Here is a 21441-nt window from a genome sequence, read left to right on the forward strand (position 1 = left end):
TTTTGCAATTTTTGAAAACAATTTATTAAAATGAGCAAACAAAAACCAGAGGAGAAATTAATACTTGCAATCTTGTAACAAACGTATAAAAAATATATTGAGTAAATGATCTTTAAAGCATTCCCTTCTTAAGCTTCTAACAAAAAAAATGGCATATCGCCGTTGCAATAGTGTTTTTTCTTTAAGTGATGCGGCAGAAGTCCTGAACATTAATGTCATCTTCACCAACTGTAAGCATATAAATAAATTTTTAATATTTTAATTTTTAAACCCAGCAAATTAATGCTTAGTACTTTGCGTTGACCTTGAATGTAACATATTTGCTATAAATTGTCAGAAACTTCTGTCAGGAAAAATTAATTAAAAAGTACCGTTCTCAAGAAAAACGTAAACAATTTGACCAGAGGAAATTAACAAAAATAAATAAATAATAATAATAAACGACAACAATGCTACGACTTTACCAGAAATGAAATCGCTTATTAATTCAGAAGAAAAATGTAATCATTACACCCTTTTTAACCGACTTCAGATGTGACCAAAGTTGTAGCAGTTCTATGGAGTGCAAATGGATTAGCAACAGTTTTAGTATCTTGTGGATGAACCACCGAAATATTAAGCTTAGTGGTTGAGAAGTATCGTTTATAACTTCAAAATGTTGGCCCTTCTTAAAGCACCAGTCATTGTACAGATGTAGCACATTATACCATCTCTTTCCCAATGATGCTTCAAATAAATGATCTGTATAAGTTCAGATTAAAAAGAAATAGTTTCAAGCTGTTAAAAGAAAATTTTAAAAACTTGAAAACTCCATTCAGTAAAGTTGCTCAGATGGCACGAATTTGAATTGTTATGATACATTCCGGTCAAATAGTAGATCCTGAACATAATGTAAAATTTAAATTTCGTTTCATCGTTTTTGAGAAATTTTGTACAAACATATTTTTTTTGGTCTTAAAGGACCCTCCAAAACTTATATTTGCAGGGAAAACTGAATGTCCAGGAAAAAATGTATTCGATCTCATTACTAACTGTAGGAAGAAAGTTAAATAAATAAATAAAATCTACTATAACAGTCTAGTAAAAAGAAGTAAAAAAAACTGTTATAAATAATCTATTTTTGTCAAAGATTTTTGTTATATAAAAAAAAAGTACATTTTTTCCACAGTCTAGTTTATTACCTTGACTTGACCCACTTAATAATATAACAAAATTTAAATTTCATCGCTTGAAAACTGTTGATTTAAAAATTCTATTAATTTTTAACGTGCCTTAATAACGCGCACATTAATTACGGTTTGCAAAACACACTTCAATTTCTCAGCTCCAGTTCTCTCTTAAAAATAACTTTTTTTAAGATTTAGATTATAAAAGCTCTGAAACGTGCAAAAGCTTGCTAGCAAAAGAAAAATTTAAAAACAAATCTTTATGTATTATTATTTCATTTTTTTAGTAACCCAGTTGCTTCTATTTTATTTTAACTGCACCAATTAATAATTTTCCGTAAAATATTACAAATGTTTTCTCGATTCTAACGAAATATTTTCCTTTTTTAGGAATTAAAAAAAATGAACTATTATTTTTAAAGTTTATCTATAATAATAAAAAATTAAAAGAAAACGTAGGTAATGCGAATAGATGAGATATATAGAAAAAGTTTCGTTGATTTACATCTTATGCTGCACAGAAGTTAAATAGATAGCTAGGTATATTTTAGAAAATGAGGTTAAATAAGCAAGTGTAGTGCTAAAGCTAGAAAGATAACTGAAGTCAAAATGTTTACAACAAATGATAATTTCCCTCTCATGATGGTTAGTGATATAATTAACATGCATGCTACGACATAAAGTCAAAGACACCTATATTTATTGCTTTATGTATGCACATTGCAAAAAAGAAACGGTATGACTAAAAAATATCAAATTTGTCAACTTTAATAACTTTATGACAGACAGCATCGAAATTCTAATTTTACCTATCACCGTGTAATTAATTTTTATTTCAATGGAAAAGGTGGAAACACCCCAATGGTGCAATACTTACACATATTAAGGTGAATCCAATATTCCCAATTCAGTTAAGAAAAGTAGGAGAGTTTTCCAAGATCCAGTATCATTCTTAAATAAATAAACAAATCAATAAGCCTTTATTTCCAAAAAAAATACAAAAGTAATAAAAAATTTAAAAGCTCAAAATAGTTTAAAGGAACTATTTATGGGCCAATTCCTCTCCTAGTTTCTTCCAGTTTTTCTATTTCCAAGCTGTCTTCATCCAATTGATGCCACATTCTACTATTAGTTCGTCGCCTCATCTCAAGAAGTGTCCTTCTCTTAATCATTTCTAGTACAATAGAAACTTTTTTTTTTGTTTTTTTGCACCTATCACCTGCGACATGTCTAACCTATTGCCATTTAACCTTCTTTACTGCTTTCGCAATTTATTCTAGCTCTCTCATTTTTTTTCAACTAAATATTTATTCATTACTTTATTTCGCCAGATAAGATTCAAAATATTTATTTCAATTGCTCTTAAAGCATTTAAAGACGAAGTACTTTTTTTTTTTTTTATAAGGAGACCAGGTTTACACGCCATACCATAAGTCAAACAGTGGGAGGGGACATTGCATCTTCGATAGGCTATCTGAGAGAAAGAGGCATATTTCTTTTAAAAATCATATAAATTTCATACTCCAGTGCTTTCTCGAGGCAAGAGAAATTTGTCTATGAACTTCCATGGTGATCATGTCTTAAAATGAAATAGTTCGGCCTAAATAGATTGCCTCTGTTAACTAAATTAATTTATCTGAGTCGAGAAACAGGTCATTAGTATTCCCATATGTAATCAGGACCGTTTTATCTGAATTATAGAAAAGCCACCTTTTTTTCCCCCATCTTATTTAAATCACATTTTCTCTAAATGATTTGAAAGCATCGTTCCATTAATGTTAACCCCTCACTCCCAGCTCCAGTATTCTAAATACTTGCTCAAGCTCGCAGTTAAATAGGATTTAACACTTTTGTTAAATTTTAAATAACACTTTTCTTTGATTGTACCGACGGTTTCTGTACTAAAATTCACTATATCAATGATGTTCTTGTTTCAATGACCTTTCTCATGCTGTCTTATAGAAACTCATTTATTAAGGAGTCAAACGCTTTTGTAGAAATCAATCAGGGCCAAAATGATTTCTATCTTGTTTCAACCTTATCTCAATACAATTCTGAAGAGAAGTTACTTGAATCCTTATCAAGGGAAATTTTTCAGCGAGTCCTTTTACAGAGCAACAAAAATCAGCATTTCAACTTAAAAGCATTTGGAAATCTGCACCTTCAGCTATTTATTTATTATGATAAGGAATTTAGTTTTTTTCGATCTGAAACTTGTTAGAATAACTGATTTCAAGATTCCATTCCCATCTGACTTTCATGTTTACAAAGATTTATCAAAAAGAAAGAAAGAAACAAAAAATGTTTCAAAATAAGTAATGTACAAAAGAAAGTATTTTCAAGAAATTAATTTTAGAAATTTGAAAATTTATTTGAGTGAATTTATAAAGAATACAGATAAGAAATGAAAAAATCAGAAACACCTGTCAGAATAAAAGTTTAATATTTAAAAATTATAGCGTTAAGAAAGTATTAAAATTTGAAACCATACCTTCTTCAGCTTCGTACAAAGGATTTCCTATTCTGCGCAAATCATCATTCGCTTTCAGAAGAGTTTTTAGACTTTCCGCTTGATCAAGCCAAAATTTTACCTAAAAATTAAGATATAATCTCAAGTGGGCTAGTCATACAACTTACACAAAATTTCCGCAAAAATTCAAATTATATCTGTAGAATACATTTTTTTTTTAATCATAAAGAGGCGCACCACGAGATCATTTAATGTAGTTAAAAATTAGAAAATAATGTTGAGGATTTACCAATTTAATTTTATTTAAAACGGCTAATTTTCTTGCTTTATTCCTCAAACATGCAGATAATGTTTTCTAAAGAGAGTTAGAACTGGAGATAATAAGTGCCCAAAAACAGGCAAAGGCCTCGTTTCATCTTTAAAAAATGTTTCTTATTAAATCAAAAAATTACATTCACTCGATTCAATAAGTGTCAATATTTGGTTTTTAAAATTGTAACATTTTGAGCATGTTTGTTAAGCAATTACACACAAATAATTAGATGATTAATAATAATAATAATAATAAGTTTATTTAAACAAATAATAATTGTACAAGTACATAAGAGTATCTTAACTTAAAAAAACAAGAAAACTTAATTCGGCAAGGTATCCGTCTGCCGGGGCTTGGTAAATATAAAAATTTCTTCATATCAAGTGAAAATAAATAAATAGATAAATAAAAAATAAAAATAAATCTTTAGAACCAAATTACAAAAATCTTTAAAACCAAATTACAAAAAATATTTTCCAACAAAAGAAGGCAAATTAAAGAAGATTAAATTTTTATGATAAAATAAGAAGAAGTAATAGACAGCTGTTAGTGAAGTAGCTGAATAAATTGCAGGCATGCAGCTAAGTAAAACTCCTTGGGAGCACATTAAAGGGTAAACTAAGAGACAAAATAGATAATTTGTATGTAATATTAAACGGTTGGAATTGGAATAATTTATGCAATTACTTAAAGGAGGCCTTACATTATAGAAGATTAATAATTAATGAATTTAATTGTGATTAAAATGTTTTATTTAGTTAATTTCCTTTTTTTGTAAAAGTGTTCATTTTTTTTTACTCACTAGTGGATTATTTTATTTTTTTCCAAAATGTGTTGTATTTATGTTGTATTGTATATAAACGAAACTCAACTCTGCGGACGGAGTACGCTCCATGCACTTGAGTGTTATTATTATTTTTATTTCTGTACTGTAATTTATGTATATAATTGAAATTAAATAAACACATTATTATTATTATTATTAGATAATTCTAGCCACAGAATTAGCATAATAATAATAATAATAATAATAATAATAATAATCACTTTTCATAACTAATTGTAGATCTGTAATTAAAAATGTAGGAAATATATATATATATATATATATATATATATATATATGAATATTTATATTTTTAATATACTTCATTAGCTGAATTCATTATTTATTAGTTTTCTATATTCCCATGCTGCCGTCACATATCTGATTAAGTGAGACCATTCTGGACTATTCAGTACATTGAGAAAGAAATCATATGACAGAAATCTGTCCCCAAACACCGACAGTCTATATGGGGCCAAAATAGGGCATTGTGCGACGAAGTGGAACGTATCTTCCTTTACTCTGTAATTGCAGAGAGTACATTCTTCCTGGACATCCAGGCTATAAGGCTTGTGGTTGAGGTTCAGCAGTTCCCCCCTTAACTTAAAGACCCAACGTATATCCGATATACGATTTTCCGTTTCAGTTTTATCAACCAAATTTGCGCATTTAACCTGATGATTGAGTAGCTTATAAATAGTATATCGGCGGGATGCCTGAGCTCTTTCTCTCTGCTTCAAAGCAAAAGTTTCCTTCAGCCTGGAGATAATAGATTGAAATTTTAATTGGAGGGCTCCTCTTTCCAAATTGCCAAAACTCAAAGAAGTTGCGGTCTGTGCAGCCAAATTTTCCCAGTCCTCAGGCCATGATATGCCCAATCTCAAAACCTCTTCTGCAACCACACGAGGCAATCTTAATTGGTCCATATTTAACACTTTGTGTATGTAACGACTATTTAAAACTAAAGTATAGAATAAAATAGGTTCCAGACCAGTTTCTAGATGGAGAATATAAGATGGCGTAAAATTTGGCAAAGCAAACAACTTTTTTATGAAAAACCACAAGACTCTTTCTATTTCCTGAGATTGCTGGGTTCCCCACACTTGGGCTGCATAACACAGAATGGATCGCGAAGCGGCATTAAATATTTTAATTAGATGATTATTTGTACTATCACTTTTTAACCAGCACATAAAAGACAATTTTAACGCCAGGTACCTGTATAACAAGCAGCTCTCTCCGTTTTCCGCAAGGTTCATTACGTAGAACAGGTATTAATAATGATAATGCGAGCATAAATTTATCTAAAGACTCTCTATAATTCCCTTCACACAGGTACATCTGAGCTGAATATCCAACATCAAGACCGTCATACATTTTTGGGGTAGCTTTGGCCATAGTTTCTAAAATACATTTGTAAAAAATTGTAAATTTGTTATATCTTTTTGAAGAGTAAAATCAGGAAATATTATTTAGTCACTTCATAACTTAGGGGTTATTCCTCTTTAAAATTTTAAAATTAAATAATAATATTCTACGAAGCTAACAGAATTTATACATTACAGATAGTAAATAACGATTTAAGTAAGATTTCTTATAAATATTTTTAAATCACTTTCCTCATTATCTTTCTTCTTCCATTTCTTAATTCAACAAAATTACAATTTTGAACAGCAAGCTAGTTCTGTTTTCATCGAGTATTAAATTTGGAATCTCGGACGCTAAGCTTGCAAAGTTTGTATGCGCTGAGGGCTTAAACGTTTTTCACAGCATTATATCAAAATTAGAGAACATTGGTTATAATAGTGCAACGAAGAACTGAACTAATCTGTATCAATACTGACATTTGCAGACTGAGGTAAGCTTCGTTAAAAATTTAGATTTATTAAATAATTTTAACTTAAATTGAAGAAATAAATTTAGTATTTAGTAAACATTATAAATAGGTACTAAATACAATAATCTATAATTAATTAAATTAAAAAACAACCAAATTGTCGCTTCATCAACAAGTAAATATTTGCCTGGCTCTGACTGGAGTTTCTTAGGTGCTTTTTCCACATCGGAAAATGCGTTCTTCATAGAATCAAACGATCTTCCGATGATTTCTATATCGTCAGCGCAAACAAGAACTTGGAAAGATTTATGGAATATTGTCCCATCAATCTGCCAGAATTCCCCACTACCTTTTTCATAAACATCTTCATAAATACTCCATTAGAAATCCTCTATTTGAAATAAATATAACCATCAATGGTCTAAATTTAGACGAAAACTTGATTTGCACCTATCCTAATATATAAAGTATTGGAACACCTAAGAGTTAAACAAATATTTATGTTGTTCTGAAAGACAATCGTACTGTCTAACACGCATCTGATTCGTTAGTTTCAATACCTGGTTTGATGCATTTCCTTTTTTATTGTGCTCAGGAACTGTAGTTCCCGGTAGCTATAGTAAACTACAGATCATTTATCAACATATTTTCTTTCCATTATTACTACCAAGTGTAAAATGTTTGACAAATAAAAAGCGAAAGTTAATTTTTTTCAACCTTTTGTTTTTTTAACGGGTTGAAAATCTTTTCTTGTTACATTATTTATATACAGTTATTTAACAATCCAGCATGATTTTAATACTAGTACTATTTACACTAAAAAGAATTATAAAAAGTTAGTAATATCCAAAGGAAAAAAACTTACTGAGAAGGGCAACTTGTTCATAAGTAAGTTGAGAAAGTTTAGTACCAGAAGTGCTTGCTTCGTCAAGTTCTTCAACATCTGGTTGGGATAATACTTCCTCTAACACTTCTTTTTCTTCCTCTTCTTCTGTTTCAGAAGAATTACTGGCCAGGCCCTTTTCTTCTAAAGAAATAGAAAACATTACTTTAAAACGAAACAAAAACTGCAAAACAAAAATTGTAAAGAGAAAACACCCAACAAGAAGAAGGGTGATACATATATTTACTCCACAACTAAAATAAGGTTGAAGGAGCTGAACGCGATTCGATGATTTGTTTGCACTCAGCATTCGAATGTTAGGAATAAGATATACAACAAAAATAAAATACAAATCATACAAAAGAATTATTTTTGGAGTCGCAAAGTTGGCGTCGATAAGAGAATGAGAATTCCACCAATACTGCCGTACAACCATCATTCGAAGAGTTCTCTGCGCTTAATTGAAGGCTAAGAAAACTGGATCATATTGCCGACTAAAAAGTTATTTAAAGATTATTTTTTACATATACTTGAAATGCGATGGATTTCTATTTTTAGCGAGCGACTTAAGATAGTTAACAAATTCTACATGAATTCTCAAAGTACCAATTTGGATTTCCTATTTGGATTTCCAAGCAAACCAACATTAATCGCATTCTATTCAGAATTTTAGTCTAAAAGAATTTAGTGTAGGGACAATCAGCTTGCAACCAAGCTCTTCTGGAAGCATGTTTTTACAGAACAGCCAAAATAATTATTCTTCAGAAGTTGTTACCGTCCACCGGACGCCCACTAGATCATCTTTTAACTCAGTGAACAACACCTTAAGTAAAATAAGAGAAACAATAAGTTACGAATACTAAGCGGATTTCTCTAAACTCTTATTTGGATAAGAGATTAGTAGTCACTCATTCGAACGTATTAACTGCACTTTAGGGCCCTAATACACCTGACAATTATAATTCTAATATTAACTATTATATTATTATTTTTATTAATTACTTCTTTATTACACATCCCATACAATGATGAGCACCTGCAAAGTCTGCAAAGTTGGCACTCGTAACGTATCATAAGATAAAAGTAAGGAACACTGACATTTACAACCGCAACCTTCAACAAAACAATGCGGATAGAATTTTTTGATGTTTACAGGTATTTGGGTCTAACAAACCTACTAGCAAATTAGTGTTTACTCATCACATTTCACTCATTTGCAAATGGCTAGAAAATTACTTATTAAGTACATTTACTTTATAAATGCTTACATAAAAAAAGAACGACAGCTGAAACTTAAAGCCATGTTTACATTACATAACTGAAGAGTTGGCTTTTGGCCACTCTCTGAAAAAAAAATCTATTCGATCATTATCACGGCACAGGGAAGCTCTGACTTCAGACCAGTAAACTGTAACGATATAACTTGCACTCACTTTGTCCTCCCTTTTGTTTTTAAGGCAACCAAATCCTTTTTTTTTTTATACTTACATGAACGGTAAATGCCAAATTATAATAAATTACATAATGTTTCATGAAAGTTGATTATATTTTAATTTTATTAGTCTTAATGTAGTTATATAAGACTGGGTAAATGCTTGGGTAAGTCAGTATTGTGTGTAAGTTGGCCGGAAGTGGGCAGTTCGTCTGTAATATTGCCCTCCCTGATCTCTACCGTACTTACTGCTGGTCAAGGTAATGTGGATTGATTAAGTTGTTGATTCATTATTACAAGAGAATATGGGGACCATTTGGATGGTTATACGAGCTAACTGAGAGGTGAGTAATTATGGTTTAAATCTCAACCCATTCAAGGGTATTGTAAAATGCACTATTTTCTGAGTGTACAGTGTACCATGTAGTGCTGCACGAGAAACGAGACCGAGACGATACTTGAGCAACCGAGACCGAGACCGAGACATTATATATATCTTGTCGAGAAATCTCGGTCTCGTCTTGGTTTTTCAAATATTAATTTTTAGAGACCTGCGACTCACTGGCTGAGAAAACACACTGCCCCCAACCCAACTGGGGCCGCTCCCTTGGCTTTTATACAGCGGACCGTTATAGGCTTCGGTCACTAAACTCCCAGAACAATCTAGCCCTTTCTTCTCAGGCTCAGGTTAAGTCTAGCCTTCTGGTGTATATATAAAATATATGTATATTATACAGATATAGCGGGAGTTACACGGGAATGTCGGTAATGACTATAAAGAGACAGGGAGGATACAATAGACTAATTACAATGTTAAACTTTGACAAAAGAGTAAATACATTAGATATCGGGAAATTTCTTTTAATACAAATACGTTAAACACAAAACATCGGAAAAACCAAAAGCCCTTACGACCCTTTATATAGATACAGAATTAGTAGTCAACATAATTGCCCGAAAAATGGAACACTATAAAACAATAAACACAGATACCGCCACAGAAGTTAGGTTTTTCCGATGTTTTGTGTTTAACGTTTTTGTTAATTGTTAATTTTGTTAACTGATTTTCTACATTACTCATTTTCTAAATTGTTTGTATTTTTGTATTTGTAATATCCAGGCCCTGAAGAAGGCAATATATTTGTCGAAACGTTGGCGAAAAAGACGAGTTCTTGTTTTTATTTGAACGATTCCTCGCCAATACTAAATCCTTAATTTAGTAATTTACGTTCACGAAACCAATACATTCAAAAATAATAAATAAAAATAAAAATAATTGGCCATCTATCCCTACTGTTGATTTCAAAGTTGGGTGTTTTTCAACGTTACGCTTTTTTATGCAGTTTTTGACGATCAACCCTTATACAACTGTCCTACCGGACAGTATTAATAATAACAATTTTTGAAAAGATTATTAATAACAAACCATTTTTTTATTCATTTTGATTGCCTCAGATATTGGGTTCATTTTTTTTTATTTTTAATACTTAAACAAAAATTCAAAAAACCGAGATATCTTGACGAGACCGAGACCGAGACCGAGACCGAGACCGAGATTAGAGCGACCGAGACCGAGATCGAGACGAGCACTTGTCATACGAGACCGAGATCGAGACGAGCACTTGTCATACGAGACCGAGATCGAGACGAGCACTTGTCATACGAGACCGAGATCGAGACGAGCACTTGTCATACGAGACCGAGATCGAGACTGCATAAAATCTCGCCTCGTCTCAGTCTCGTGCAGCACTAGTACCATGGTTTTACTGGGATGGAGAATTTAGTGTACCATGGTTTTACTAGGATGGAGGAGTAGAATTTTCCTTTGACGTTTTTAAAAATAGTGTAATTTTAACCCTTTACTATAGTAGATTTTTTTAATAGAATTTTTTTTAGATGTTGTGTCTATTTTTATTATTTTTTTATCTTTGCGCATCGATAACCATGGTAATTAGCGCCAAATGGCTCTATTGAAGTTTCTTCGAGGCCAATTTCGCGCAGATATCGGTCTTCTCACTTTCAAGATACACAAAACTACCATTAGAATTTATTTTCTGTAATACACCTAATGTGACCAAGATCAAAAAAAGAAGCATTAAATTTTGGAGAGCGCTCACACTATCGTTCATAACGACGGTCTGTCGCTGAAGGTTCGATGAAAAGTTGTGAAAGGATCTTTACTTGTGGCGGATTATTGAACAAAATTAGAAGATTTAAAATTGTCTTACTTTTTTGTATTATTCTATAAAGATCGCTAGATCATTTTCTGTCACTCTTTAGACTATTTTTAATTCATTATACTATTTACTCTCATTTTATACTTTTTTTTTGTAATCAGAAATTTTTATTTTTACCGGAATCAGTCAATGATTCTGACTCTGACCCTTCTATTGAATCTTGTGACTGATCACTACTAGTGATGACTTCAGAAGATGCGGGAGTTAATCCCATCTTTAGGTCAGGCGTCATATTAAAGTGAATATTTGCAGATGAGAAAACCGTTAGCAACCTAATTGCTCTAGAAGCACACTGATGGATCCTTTTTAACATAATTGCCTTCTTCTGCTCATCTTGCCCTTCTAATTTTGAAACAAAAAAAACGGGAATTAGTTAAAAAATAACTAAATAAACTATTAAAAACTCTTTAAAAATGTTACTATTTTTTTTATTATTTTTTTTTTAATGAGAATTAGTTAATTTTTTACTATTTAATACTGGGAATGACTTAATGACTACAATTTTGGTAAACAAATAAATGATAGGGAAAACTTTTTTCTTGTAGCAACTTCAACTTTAGTTTTATCCTATTTGAAGTTGTAATGTTCGTCGTACATAAATATACCTAAAAAAGAGTGACTTACGCGAGTTTCTATACAAATTGAAATTATCCAATCATTTGAACGAGTAAAAGTTTAGGTGAATCAATTAGGAAATGAATGCTGATTTTCTGCATTTTCTCCTACTAGCTTTTATTACCTCTTATTGCGCGAAGACTTTAAGTCATTAAAAAATTAGATAGAATATTCATTTAACAACGTTTCTGTAAAACATTATAAATGCTTAAGCGGTTTCATGAAACATCAAACACTCATGCTTGACGCGCAAAATAGAGGCATGGTGAACTTCCAATTAGCGATAAGCGTTTCTATTCCAAATTTTAGAAACTTCGTATGCGCAAAGTAGTTTGATCTAACAGGGTCTAAACTTCTTATTGCAACACTTTCTAGAAAACGAATCCTCAAAAGATTCATGCTTCTATTAGAGAGTTTACCAACTATAGATTGTCAGCAGTATTGAAAGAATGTCCTACAACTTATACACTTAATGTTTTTTAATTTAATCAACTGAACTTACAACCATAACTTTTGTTCTCATTAAATCTTATCTTACCTTCGAAAAGTTGTCGTAAACCCACATTGAAATCACAAACGCTTTCCAAACTGAGATAATGGCATAAATAAAGTAGATTTTTTTCATGCGCTAATAAGAAAAAATCTTACTTAAAGTTCTCATAAAAAAAGAAAAAAACTTGTTAAGCCACTTACGTGTTACGAAAGGCATCATATATTTAAGAGCACTACAGTATTTATTAAATGCTGCATGGTAATCTCTTTCAAAGTCTGTTTTAACGGCATCACGTGAAGCTTTGATCGCATTTTTGTACGTCTCTTCATCTGGTGGAGAGCTATCTTCTGAGTAAATGAAAGGATGTTTTAGTAACTTTTCAAATGTTATCCTTCCTCGCGGATTATAACTAAGTAACTGTTTAAGTAAACTTTTGCACTCCACCGACAAATTGATGTCAACCTGCAAAAAATATTAGAGTTATCAACTAACCAGATAGTCTATAATGAACTCTCGGAATTTTGTTTGCTTTTTAAACTGGACCACATTTAAATAGTAACATATGTACTTCAATAACAGAAATTGAAATAAAAAGAAAATGAGAATTACCATTATTAATGTAGATTTTTTTATAGCTTCTACTATTCCCGGGACTGTTTTCTGTGGCAATGGAAGTTTACCATGTAAACATTCATACAGGATAACGCCAAGAGACCACAAATCAATTAAAGAAGGGTCGTACTGGTTAGAAACTAACATTTCAGGAGCCATGTAGGATGGTGATCCCCTTGGGCCAATACCAGCCTTTTCATTTTCTAAATGTTTATGGGCAAATAAGGAAAGTCCAAAATCTAAAAAATAAGGGTTCAAAACTTAATAAAAATAACAATTTAATAGCATCAAAAATAATAATAATAAATTTTATAAATGACAAGCGAAATTATTTTTCAAATTTCTCTGAATGAAATTAATTAGAGAATTATTTTAAAATATTATTCTAAGATTGTCGTTTATCTACACATTAGGCTAAACATTAATACAACTGAAATGACTCCCTGCAGTTCACCCAAATATCTACTAAAACCAATTTCTAATAAAATTATCTGAATAAAGAGAAAAACCTTTAGGTTATCTGACAAGAAGCAAACTGAAGCTGTCACTTCATCAGAGGGCTTATTATTTTTAAAAATAGTAAAACTGATTTTCATTAATCTTTTGTGCACTTCTTATATGCATCTAGGCCCTTTTTTCCTTATTTTGAGCTGCGGCCCTTAGCGCCTATTATAATATTTTATCAAACTATTTCCGAGCAAAAATGGAGGTTTGAGTGGCTGATGAACTTTCTTTTTTTGTTCAACATTGGTATAATTGGTAATTTACACTAAGTTTGGAAAATAACGCCTTTAATTTCTAGCAGAGGTGAGCACGCTGATAACGCAAATAAAAACTAAGCTCCTGGAAGGCAAAGGATTGTTTCACCGAAGTCTATATATTACACCAAATCCTGATATTTCAAATGACTTAGGATGGAAGATTTGTTTTATTTGACCGATTCCTCGCAAATTTTGCAGGAATCGGTCAAATAAAACAAATCTTCCATCCTAAGTTTAACAATTTGCGGTCACGAAAACTATATATTCATTTCAAATGACTTACACTCGAGTAACAGGAATACAGTGCTTCCTAGAGCTTCTTATACCTTACTGCCAGACGTAACAAGACCACACTGGCCGGAGGCCGGCAAAGCACTAAAAAAGGCTCTTAGGAGCCAATGACTGAATACAAACATTGATGCGCCTTATTATTACTAATTTTTTATTTAATTAAATAAATAATTACACCAACAATAGTAATACCACTGATTTTCAGAATCAATTCGTTCCTTCCTTGAAGTAAAATATTTTGAGGTTTTAAGTCGTAATGATATATATCTTTGGATCGTAAATATTTCAGACCAGCCACCAATTGTATCATAAATTTCTTACACACCGGTTCTGGTATTCTTCGCTTATCATTGATGTATTTCATAAGATCTCCTCCATTGCAATATTCAAGCACAATATACACATACCTAGAATTTATTTTGAAGTAATTTTACTAAAATAACTGAAATAAATATAATTATCTAAACAATAATGCTAATGATAACTGTGATGCACGCATTGTTTCAAAAATATCAGTTTTATTACAATTATTATTCTTATGGCCACTTTATATCTGTTGATACAGTTATTTTAAAATGTCTGGACGAACTGCAAACTTACTTATTCAAAGCTTGTGATGAAACTTTAAATGGTGGTTACTATTTCGATTGACTACAGTGGTAAACTTTTAACAGGTTTTTCCATCTCTTAAATTAGTTTTTAAATTTTGCCGTCCCCATGGCAGCATACTTGGACATACGACTCAACTATTGCAGCCCAATAAGGCACAACAATGCAATTTCTGTCATTGTCAAATCAATGTTAATATTTCTAATACTCTGCTCCTCTACTATGTACGAGGCATTCAAATCCCCTAATAAGCATTATGTAATTTTTTGAAGTAGCTATGGACTTACATTGCAGTTTATAGTGTAGATAATCATGCACGTTATATCCTTAAACATGCGATTCCGAGACAGCTTGCCGAGTTTTTTTTTCCGGTAGATTGCTTTCTCAGTCATCGCAGGGTCTATACGTATATACCAGCCTAACCACACAAACAACAGCGAACACTGACACCTCCATCAAAACACCCAGGGCCAGAGTAAAGAGTGCAACCACTTTACTCAAAAGCTCATCATCACACACACTCATTCCCTATTTCAAACGCCTCCACTTTATGAACAAACTCTGAAACTTAAGGGAGCAATAAAAATGGGTATTTCGCAATGGATATGGCTGTTATTAAGTCATTACCTCTTAAAACTACCTCTATCTACAGAATCGTTGTGTAAGCCATCAGGTAAACACCTAGCGTGTCTAGTCTCTAGAGACTCATTATCTAGTTACCCCTTTTCATTCTTCGGCTGAAACTTGCTTATGCGAATTAGTACAACATTTTCGAGTCTGTATAACTCAGCACTAACCAAGAAAAAAACAAAATATCAGTCCTTTCACCTAATTGCTGACTCAACGAATCAAGATTCATACCGAAGAGCTTGGAAAATCAGTGCTTTTTGTTTAATTCCACAATTCTGAAATACTCCTATTTTTAATAAATTGCATAATCCCTACATTTTTGAAATTAATGTTTTCTTTCACGTTTACAGAGTAGAAACGAAATTAATTATTCATAAACGCATTACCGAAATCCGAATTAGAAAAATAGACCATATGTTTTCTCATTTTAAAAACAATTACTGTTGTAGCAGAAACATTTTTTTTTACTTATGAAATATGTACATAATTTGGCAGCAGCAAAGGTACTATGTACATCAAGAACTAAAACATCTAGATTTTAAGAAAATCAAATCTGAAACTAGGTATTCTATGTCGTAGGGTTTTTACGTTACATCTACTCAAAAGATGGACGTGTTAGAAAAAAAAAAAAAAAACATACATCAATATTCAAATATTTATGACTAGGTGATTTTACCTGATGGCTTAAAAACATTTCTAAGGCATAGAAGAAGAGACTATCACTTAACTTCTCAGTTGACCAATTATTAACCTAATAACTTTTTGCAGAAGCGAGGAAACTAATGTAAATGATCAAATAACTAGCATGTTATTAAATGTAACAATTAAATAAACTTCAACTTTATTTGAGGAAGAAATTTCGTGAAAATAGATAAACAAATATTTATTTTTAATATTTTACTTTAGTTTTTAAGGTCTGTGTAATTTTATTTCTAAAAAATAAATCCATAGAAACATCAGTTACTTCACACTGCCAAATTTTTAAATTAAAACAACACACACCACTGTGAAAATAAATACACATGAATCCTTTAGTTCCAAAACAAGAACCTCGTGACACATGCAAAACAATTGTTTTCTAAAAATAATAATACCTCTTTGCCATCACCCATTTTCACAAAAACAATTTATATTTATGGGCACGTTTTGAATGAAACTGAGCTACTCATGTATCGCAGGATTAAGAAATGAAGAGACGACATGAAGAAGGTAAGACCCTAAGGTAATATAGTTCCTACATATTTTTTTTTTTAATGAAAATTTACCTGTCATCCCAAAAGAAATCTAACATCTTCACTATATAAGGATGTTCAAGCATTTTTAAAATTTTAATTTCCCTAATAATGCTATCTGCTTGAGTTTTGGTAACAGCTCTCTTGTCTATGCATTTAATTGCAACTTCTTCGTTTGAGACCTAAAACAGGCGTTTCAGTTACTAAATAGAATTAAATACTTACTTACTAAATACTTTTTTATTTATTCTACTACTAAAACTTCTTAAACATTTTTCTAGTTTGCATTGAACATGATAGTTTTCCTTTCAGGTTCCTAAATTTATCAGGAATAATCTCGCGAAAGGAAAACACAAACAACTTTGAAAAATAAAGAATCCCTACTTAGAAAAAAATCGAAATTCCTCTGTTAAATATACATATCCCGATATTTTCATACTGCAGCTTATCACATACCAGACACAAGCTTAGGTTTAAAAAAAAAATACCTTATCGTAAGCTCTGTATACTGAAGCATAACTCCCAGATCCCAATTTACATGTAACAGTAAAACCTTCAAAAGTGGGAGCTGAATTGTTGCTCATTTCTTAAACTACGTAAATAATGTTACTTATTGGATCTATCTCTAGTACATGTTTTTCCAAAGTTATAATGAAGTTGTGTTTTTAGTCAAGCCCAAATTCAAATGATAGGAGAGCAGATTGTAGGTTGTTTGTGAGTTTAGGTTATAATTATCTTCAGTAACCAAACACAACCTCCTCTATAACGTTTTCCTGATGTGGAAAATTTGTCTTTCAAATTTTTGCTACATTTATTTTAACATTAATATTAATTAAAATTAACTTCATTTATGACAAATTCTTCTTTAATTTGCATTAAAATGTCTATCAAATTTAATCGAACTAATTTGTCAGTTTCATGATGACGTCATGTGTTGTTTTGTAGAGGGGGTCAGCCGACACAGGTGCCTCTCTACTGATGTTATTTAGGTGTTACACAAAATTTACAAGAATCCGTGTAGTCCATTACTTAACGCAAATTCGTGTTCGCACACCCCTAGTAATAAAAGATATTATATATCTTTAAAATTTAAGTGATGGATTCAGAGGAGGAGACTTTATACGACGATGTCGACTCTGGAAACGAATCAAGTGGAGACGATGTGGATTTTGCGATGGAGGTGGAAAGCAACAGTACAAGAGAACGACAGCCAGAGGCTGATGAATATCCATTTGAAGTTTTATCAACGGAAGAAATCGTTCAACATATGATAGACTGCATCAAGGAAGTAAATTCTGTAGTTGAGGTAATGACCAGCTTATATTATACTAATGCCCTTGAATGAGGTTAGGATGTATTATATGCCATTTTATTTGCTTACACTATTTATAATACTTTGATCACCAAGGTTGCAAATTTGTGATTTCAATAAATTATTGATCTGTTGCGAAATCTTTCCTCCAAATATTTTGTTAAAGGATATGCCTCATTTCTTTGCTGTCGAATTGATAAAAAATGATTGTCCAAAAAGTACTAGTTATTCTGTAAAACTTAGTGATACCAAAATGACCTTTGTTTTGCCCAATCCGTTGGTGTTTAATGGATTGATACTATTATCTAGTTTTGAATATTAACAACTTTCAGTCGCTTTCTGTAATTTGTCGCAACAAAGTTCTTGTTAAGTAGGTATGTAAATTATATTACTCATAATTTATAATCAAAAATTTAAAAATCTTGGCGTTTATGTTGATTATTTTTAGATACCTGCAACGACAACAAGAATATTGCTTAACCATTTCAAGTGGGATAAAGAGAAATTGATGGAAAGATTTTATGATGGGAACCAGGATCAGTTGTTTGCTGAAGCAAGAGTCGTTAATCCGTTTACAAAACCGCATATCATATCTAAACCCAAGGTATTGTAAAAGATTTCGCGCTTTCAACTGCTGAGAAAAAATATTTAAACGTTAGTCATTAGTAGCAACATGGATCAACATTTTCAGTTCCATGCAAAAGCAGCTATAATAGGCCACATTCCCCATATGTTTTTTTTAAAGTGATTAAACGAGCAGTTAAATGGTCAAATTGCTGAAAACAATTCTTATAGTCTCTTCAGTTTTCTTGCGCGTTAAAGTCAGATGCAAAAATAACATAAAATACGTCGTGGTGTACAAATATTTGGATTATTTTGACTGTAGGGGGATCCATATTTGAGTTATCCAATAGCTCTGGACCTGTATAACTACCTTTAAAAAATTGCTTACAGAAGTAAGCCCTACTAACTGAAATGAATCTAATTAAACTTACGTTTCATTTCAGTTTGGACCAAGAAGTAAATAGTCCTGATTCGTGCGCATTCGAAATGCCCCGAACCAAATCACATAACTAAAGTAATTCGGCGTGAAGATTGTTCCTATACTAACCTTATTTCAGAAAATTCAAAGTTTATGTATTTTAATAGTAATTTAAATGTGTACATATTAAATCTCATCAATGCACTGAGTTTAGGGAACACTCAGACCAAGTTTAGTACCCTAGGCCACCGACACATTAACTGGAAGTTTATTAAATATTTACAATTCACGTAATTAAATTACAATAATTATAGCTTTGTACAAGTTGAAGTAACCCTCGATACATCTTTTTTTAAATAAATAGTTAAAATTTGTTTGCTCTTTTAATTTAAAATATTTCTCTTTTTGTAAAGTTTTTTTTAAGAGTCAAAGTTGTTAAAATTTACAGGTTAATCCAAAGCAAAATAGTTCGGGCACAGAAGAATGCGAAATTTGTTACATGGTGCTTCCAGTACCGGTAAGTTATTTATAAAAAATAAAAATTTAATATTTGTTTTTGTAGTCATTTTCAAGTAACTTTAGTATTCTCCATTTTCTTAAGCTTACATAAGAGAAAGTATTGCGATTATAAGCTAGTTTTATTTTAAATACACGTATTGGTAACCTCTATAACTGGAACTGTTTCATAAAAAACAGTTTTTATATAAAATTGAAATCGTATTAAAAGAAACGTTACTTTTCTCGAAATACCTTCAATGAATTTCTTTTCACTATGTTCATTTGGAGGGCGAATACATGTAGCTCTACGTCTGTTTATTTGAAACCTTTCTAGTAAAATTAGGTTAATGGGATTTCTGGAGGAGGAGGACTAATTTTTCCTCTAAAGTATCTTTTAGTTTAACACACACTTTTATTACATTAGCAAAGATTAAATTAGTTAGTCTGAAAAAAATGATCAGAAGTTGAAAATCATTTTAGGAATTCGGAACTAATTCTACTCTCAGTATTCCTTTTTTTAAATCCTGCAATGAATCCATCTAGTATTGCTTAAAAATATTCGAAGTTTGTGAACGATATGTTGTAGTTATTTTGTAAAATATCCTGTAAATGAAAATTACTCACGCCATGAACCATTACTCACTATTTGTTTTCTTATTGAAACTCATTCGTTCAACAAACTTTTCTTCCAGGTTAAAATTTTTGTACATGTTAGTTGGCTTCATTAATATGTCGCTGCTGTATTGCTAGCACACAATCACTTTTGAAAAGATTGTGAGCTTTTTGCATCCCATTTCTGCAAAATTCCTTCTTCGATCATTAAGGTTTCTTAAATCTAGTAAGTTTGCTTAAAATTTCAAATGAAAATTTCTGGGGAGAACATAACATGTCCTTCCAGACCTCGTTATTGTTACTCTGTCTGCTATTATGTTGTGAAAATCAGAGTTCCAAATAATTAATCTTTTCCTATAATTGATTATTTCGTAGTACTCTGGAATGAATCCAAGGTATATTAAATTATTGACCAAAAATAGGCTACTATTTAGGAATAATTATAGAACGAATTTCATTCAAGCTAGTATATGATTCAAATTTAAGTGAATTTTAGTATCGCTTTAAAAACATTTTGTTGGGAGCATTTTACCGAAAACTTATTTAATTATATAATAGGTATTTAATAATTAATCCTTTGGGGATACATTTATTTGAAAATTGTCTTGCATATGGAGCTCATTTAATTTTTTGGGCATGTAAAAGCAGTAGATTTTATGCAAGATTTAATTTATTTCATATTAGCTGTACCCAGTCACGCCTAGATGTGACTCAATCCGCAGCTAAGCAGTAATAGATCGATTCGGTGATGGCATTCCCAATTGATTGCAAACCTTGTTCGCGATTTCTAAGCACAAATCTTCAATCGTTATCAACGCTTCGTTGTAGATTACTGCTGTGAAATCCAGTTTATATTTGAATTTATCTTGCGTATTCGAAGGAAAATATCTTCAGCCATGTGCTATTTCTCCATCACCTCTATAAGTAGGCATGTAAAAACCGCCTGTATTCGAATGCAACGTTGTAACAAAATTTTAAAGCAATCGGTGAAGAACTTCGGAGAATTAAGATTTTCAGTAAACAAACATTTACATTTTTATATATGTAGATTAGTCATTATATATGTATACTCCTTTATAAAATTGAATTAATTTTAGACAGTTAGTACATATTATAAAATACTTAAAACAAATAAATTCAAGTTATAATAAATAGCAAATTATTAATAATTTTGAAGTGCGTGATAATTTTCTAAAGAGGCTTGTAAATGCAGGCACTTAGTATTACACTGTCAGGTAGTGTCCTCCCTAATTTGATGTTTAAAACAAACATGGCTCCTTTTCTGTGGGCGTTCCTTTCATTTAGATAAATTTGATTTAATTTTTAATTTGATTCAATATTTTCTCAGTTTCAACTACGTATCAGAACGTATCTTTGGCCAAACAAATGCATGACGTTCTAATACGTCATATGTGCTCAAAGGGTTAATCAGAGATAGGTTTACTTTATTTAATCGCAAAAAAAACGTAACCGTTAGCTGTTATATAATAGCTAATTAAAGATTTCTTGAAATAAAAAATATATTCGTCTTTCCGAGAACCTTTTACATATTATTCTTAGTTAAAGTTAAAAGAAGGTAACATATTATTTACATGTTACCGTCAGGCAACGAAACTCTGTAATTTTACTT

General features: G+C 31.2%; 2 protein-coding genes across 18 annotated transcripts in view; one reads left to right on the top strand and one right to left on the bottom strand.

Moving 5' to 3' along the window:
* Aduk (unc-51 like kinase 3 homolog Aduk) lies at positions 1-17142 on the bottom strand. Of its 8 annotated transcripts, XR_012459929.1 has the most exons (11): positions 16896-17142; positions 16441-16589; positions 14129-14343; positions 12882-13123; positions 12473-12734; positions 11282-11506; positions 7478-7639; positions 5994-6178; positions 3658-3757; positions 2044-2117; positions 1-228 (listed from the first exon to the last, which is right to left on the bottom strand). XR_012459929.1 is itself a non-coding variant. In XM_074132955.1 (10 exons), exons 1-10 carry the CDS (start codon positions 16989-16991, stop codon positions 182-184), a joined length of 1683 nt encoding a protein of 560 aa, XP_073989056.1. In that variant the 5' UTR covers positions 16992-17142; the 3' UTR covers positions 1-181. The 8 variants fall into 8 exon arrangements, 7 of the variants coding, with proteins under 7 accessions (XP_073989056.1, XP_073989058.1, XP_073989061.1 ...); XM_074132955.1 differs by lacking the exon at positions 2044-2117; XM_074132957.1 differs by lacking the exons at positions 2044-2117; positions 11282-11506 and having other exon boundaries at positions 16896-17141.
* The window catches only part of ari-1 (E3 ubiquitin-protein ligase ariadne-1), a 16611-nt gene continuing 11290 nt past the window's right edge, over positions 16121-21441 (top strand). For 5 of the 10 annotated variants that reach the window (XR_012459932.1, XR_012459931.1, XR_012459933.1 and 2 more), the window contains exons 1-4: positions 16121-16384; positions 17502-17713; positions 18168-18323; positions 19150-19218. Coding sequence is in view for 1 of the 10 variants with exons in the window: in XM_074132962.1 (XP_073989063.1) it covers positions 16363-16384; positions 17502-17713; positions 18168-18323; positions 19150-19218 (459 nt within the window). In the remaining 9 variants the exon portion in view is untranslated. Of the gene's footprint in view, positions 16398-17352; positions 17714-18167; positions 18324-19149; positions 19219-21441 lie in introns of all 10 variants that reach the window. The other 5 variants (XR_012459939.1, XR_012459940.1, XR_012459938.1 and 2 more) reach the window with 5 other exon arrangements.

The sequence above is a fragment of the Rhodnius prolixus genome, unplaced genomic scaffold (assembly GCF_049639745.1).
Source record: "Rhodnius prolixus isolate KJV_2025 unplaced genomic scaffold, Rpr scaffold_10, whole genome shotgun sequence".
NCBI lineage: Eukaryota > Metazoa > Arthropoda > Insecta > Hemiptera > Reduviidae > Rhodnius > Rhodnius prolixus.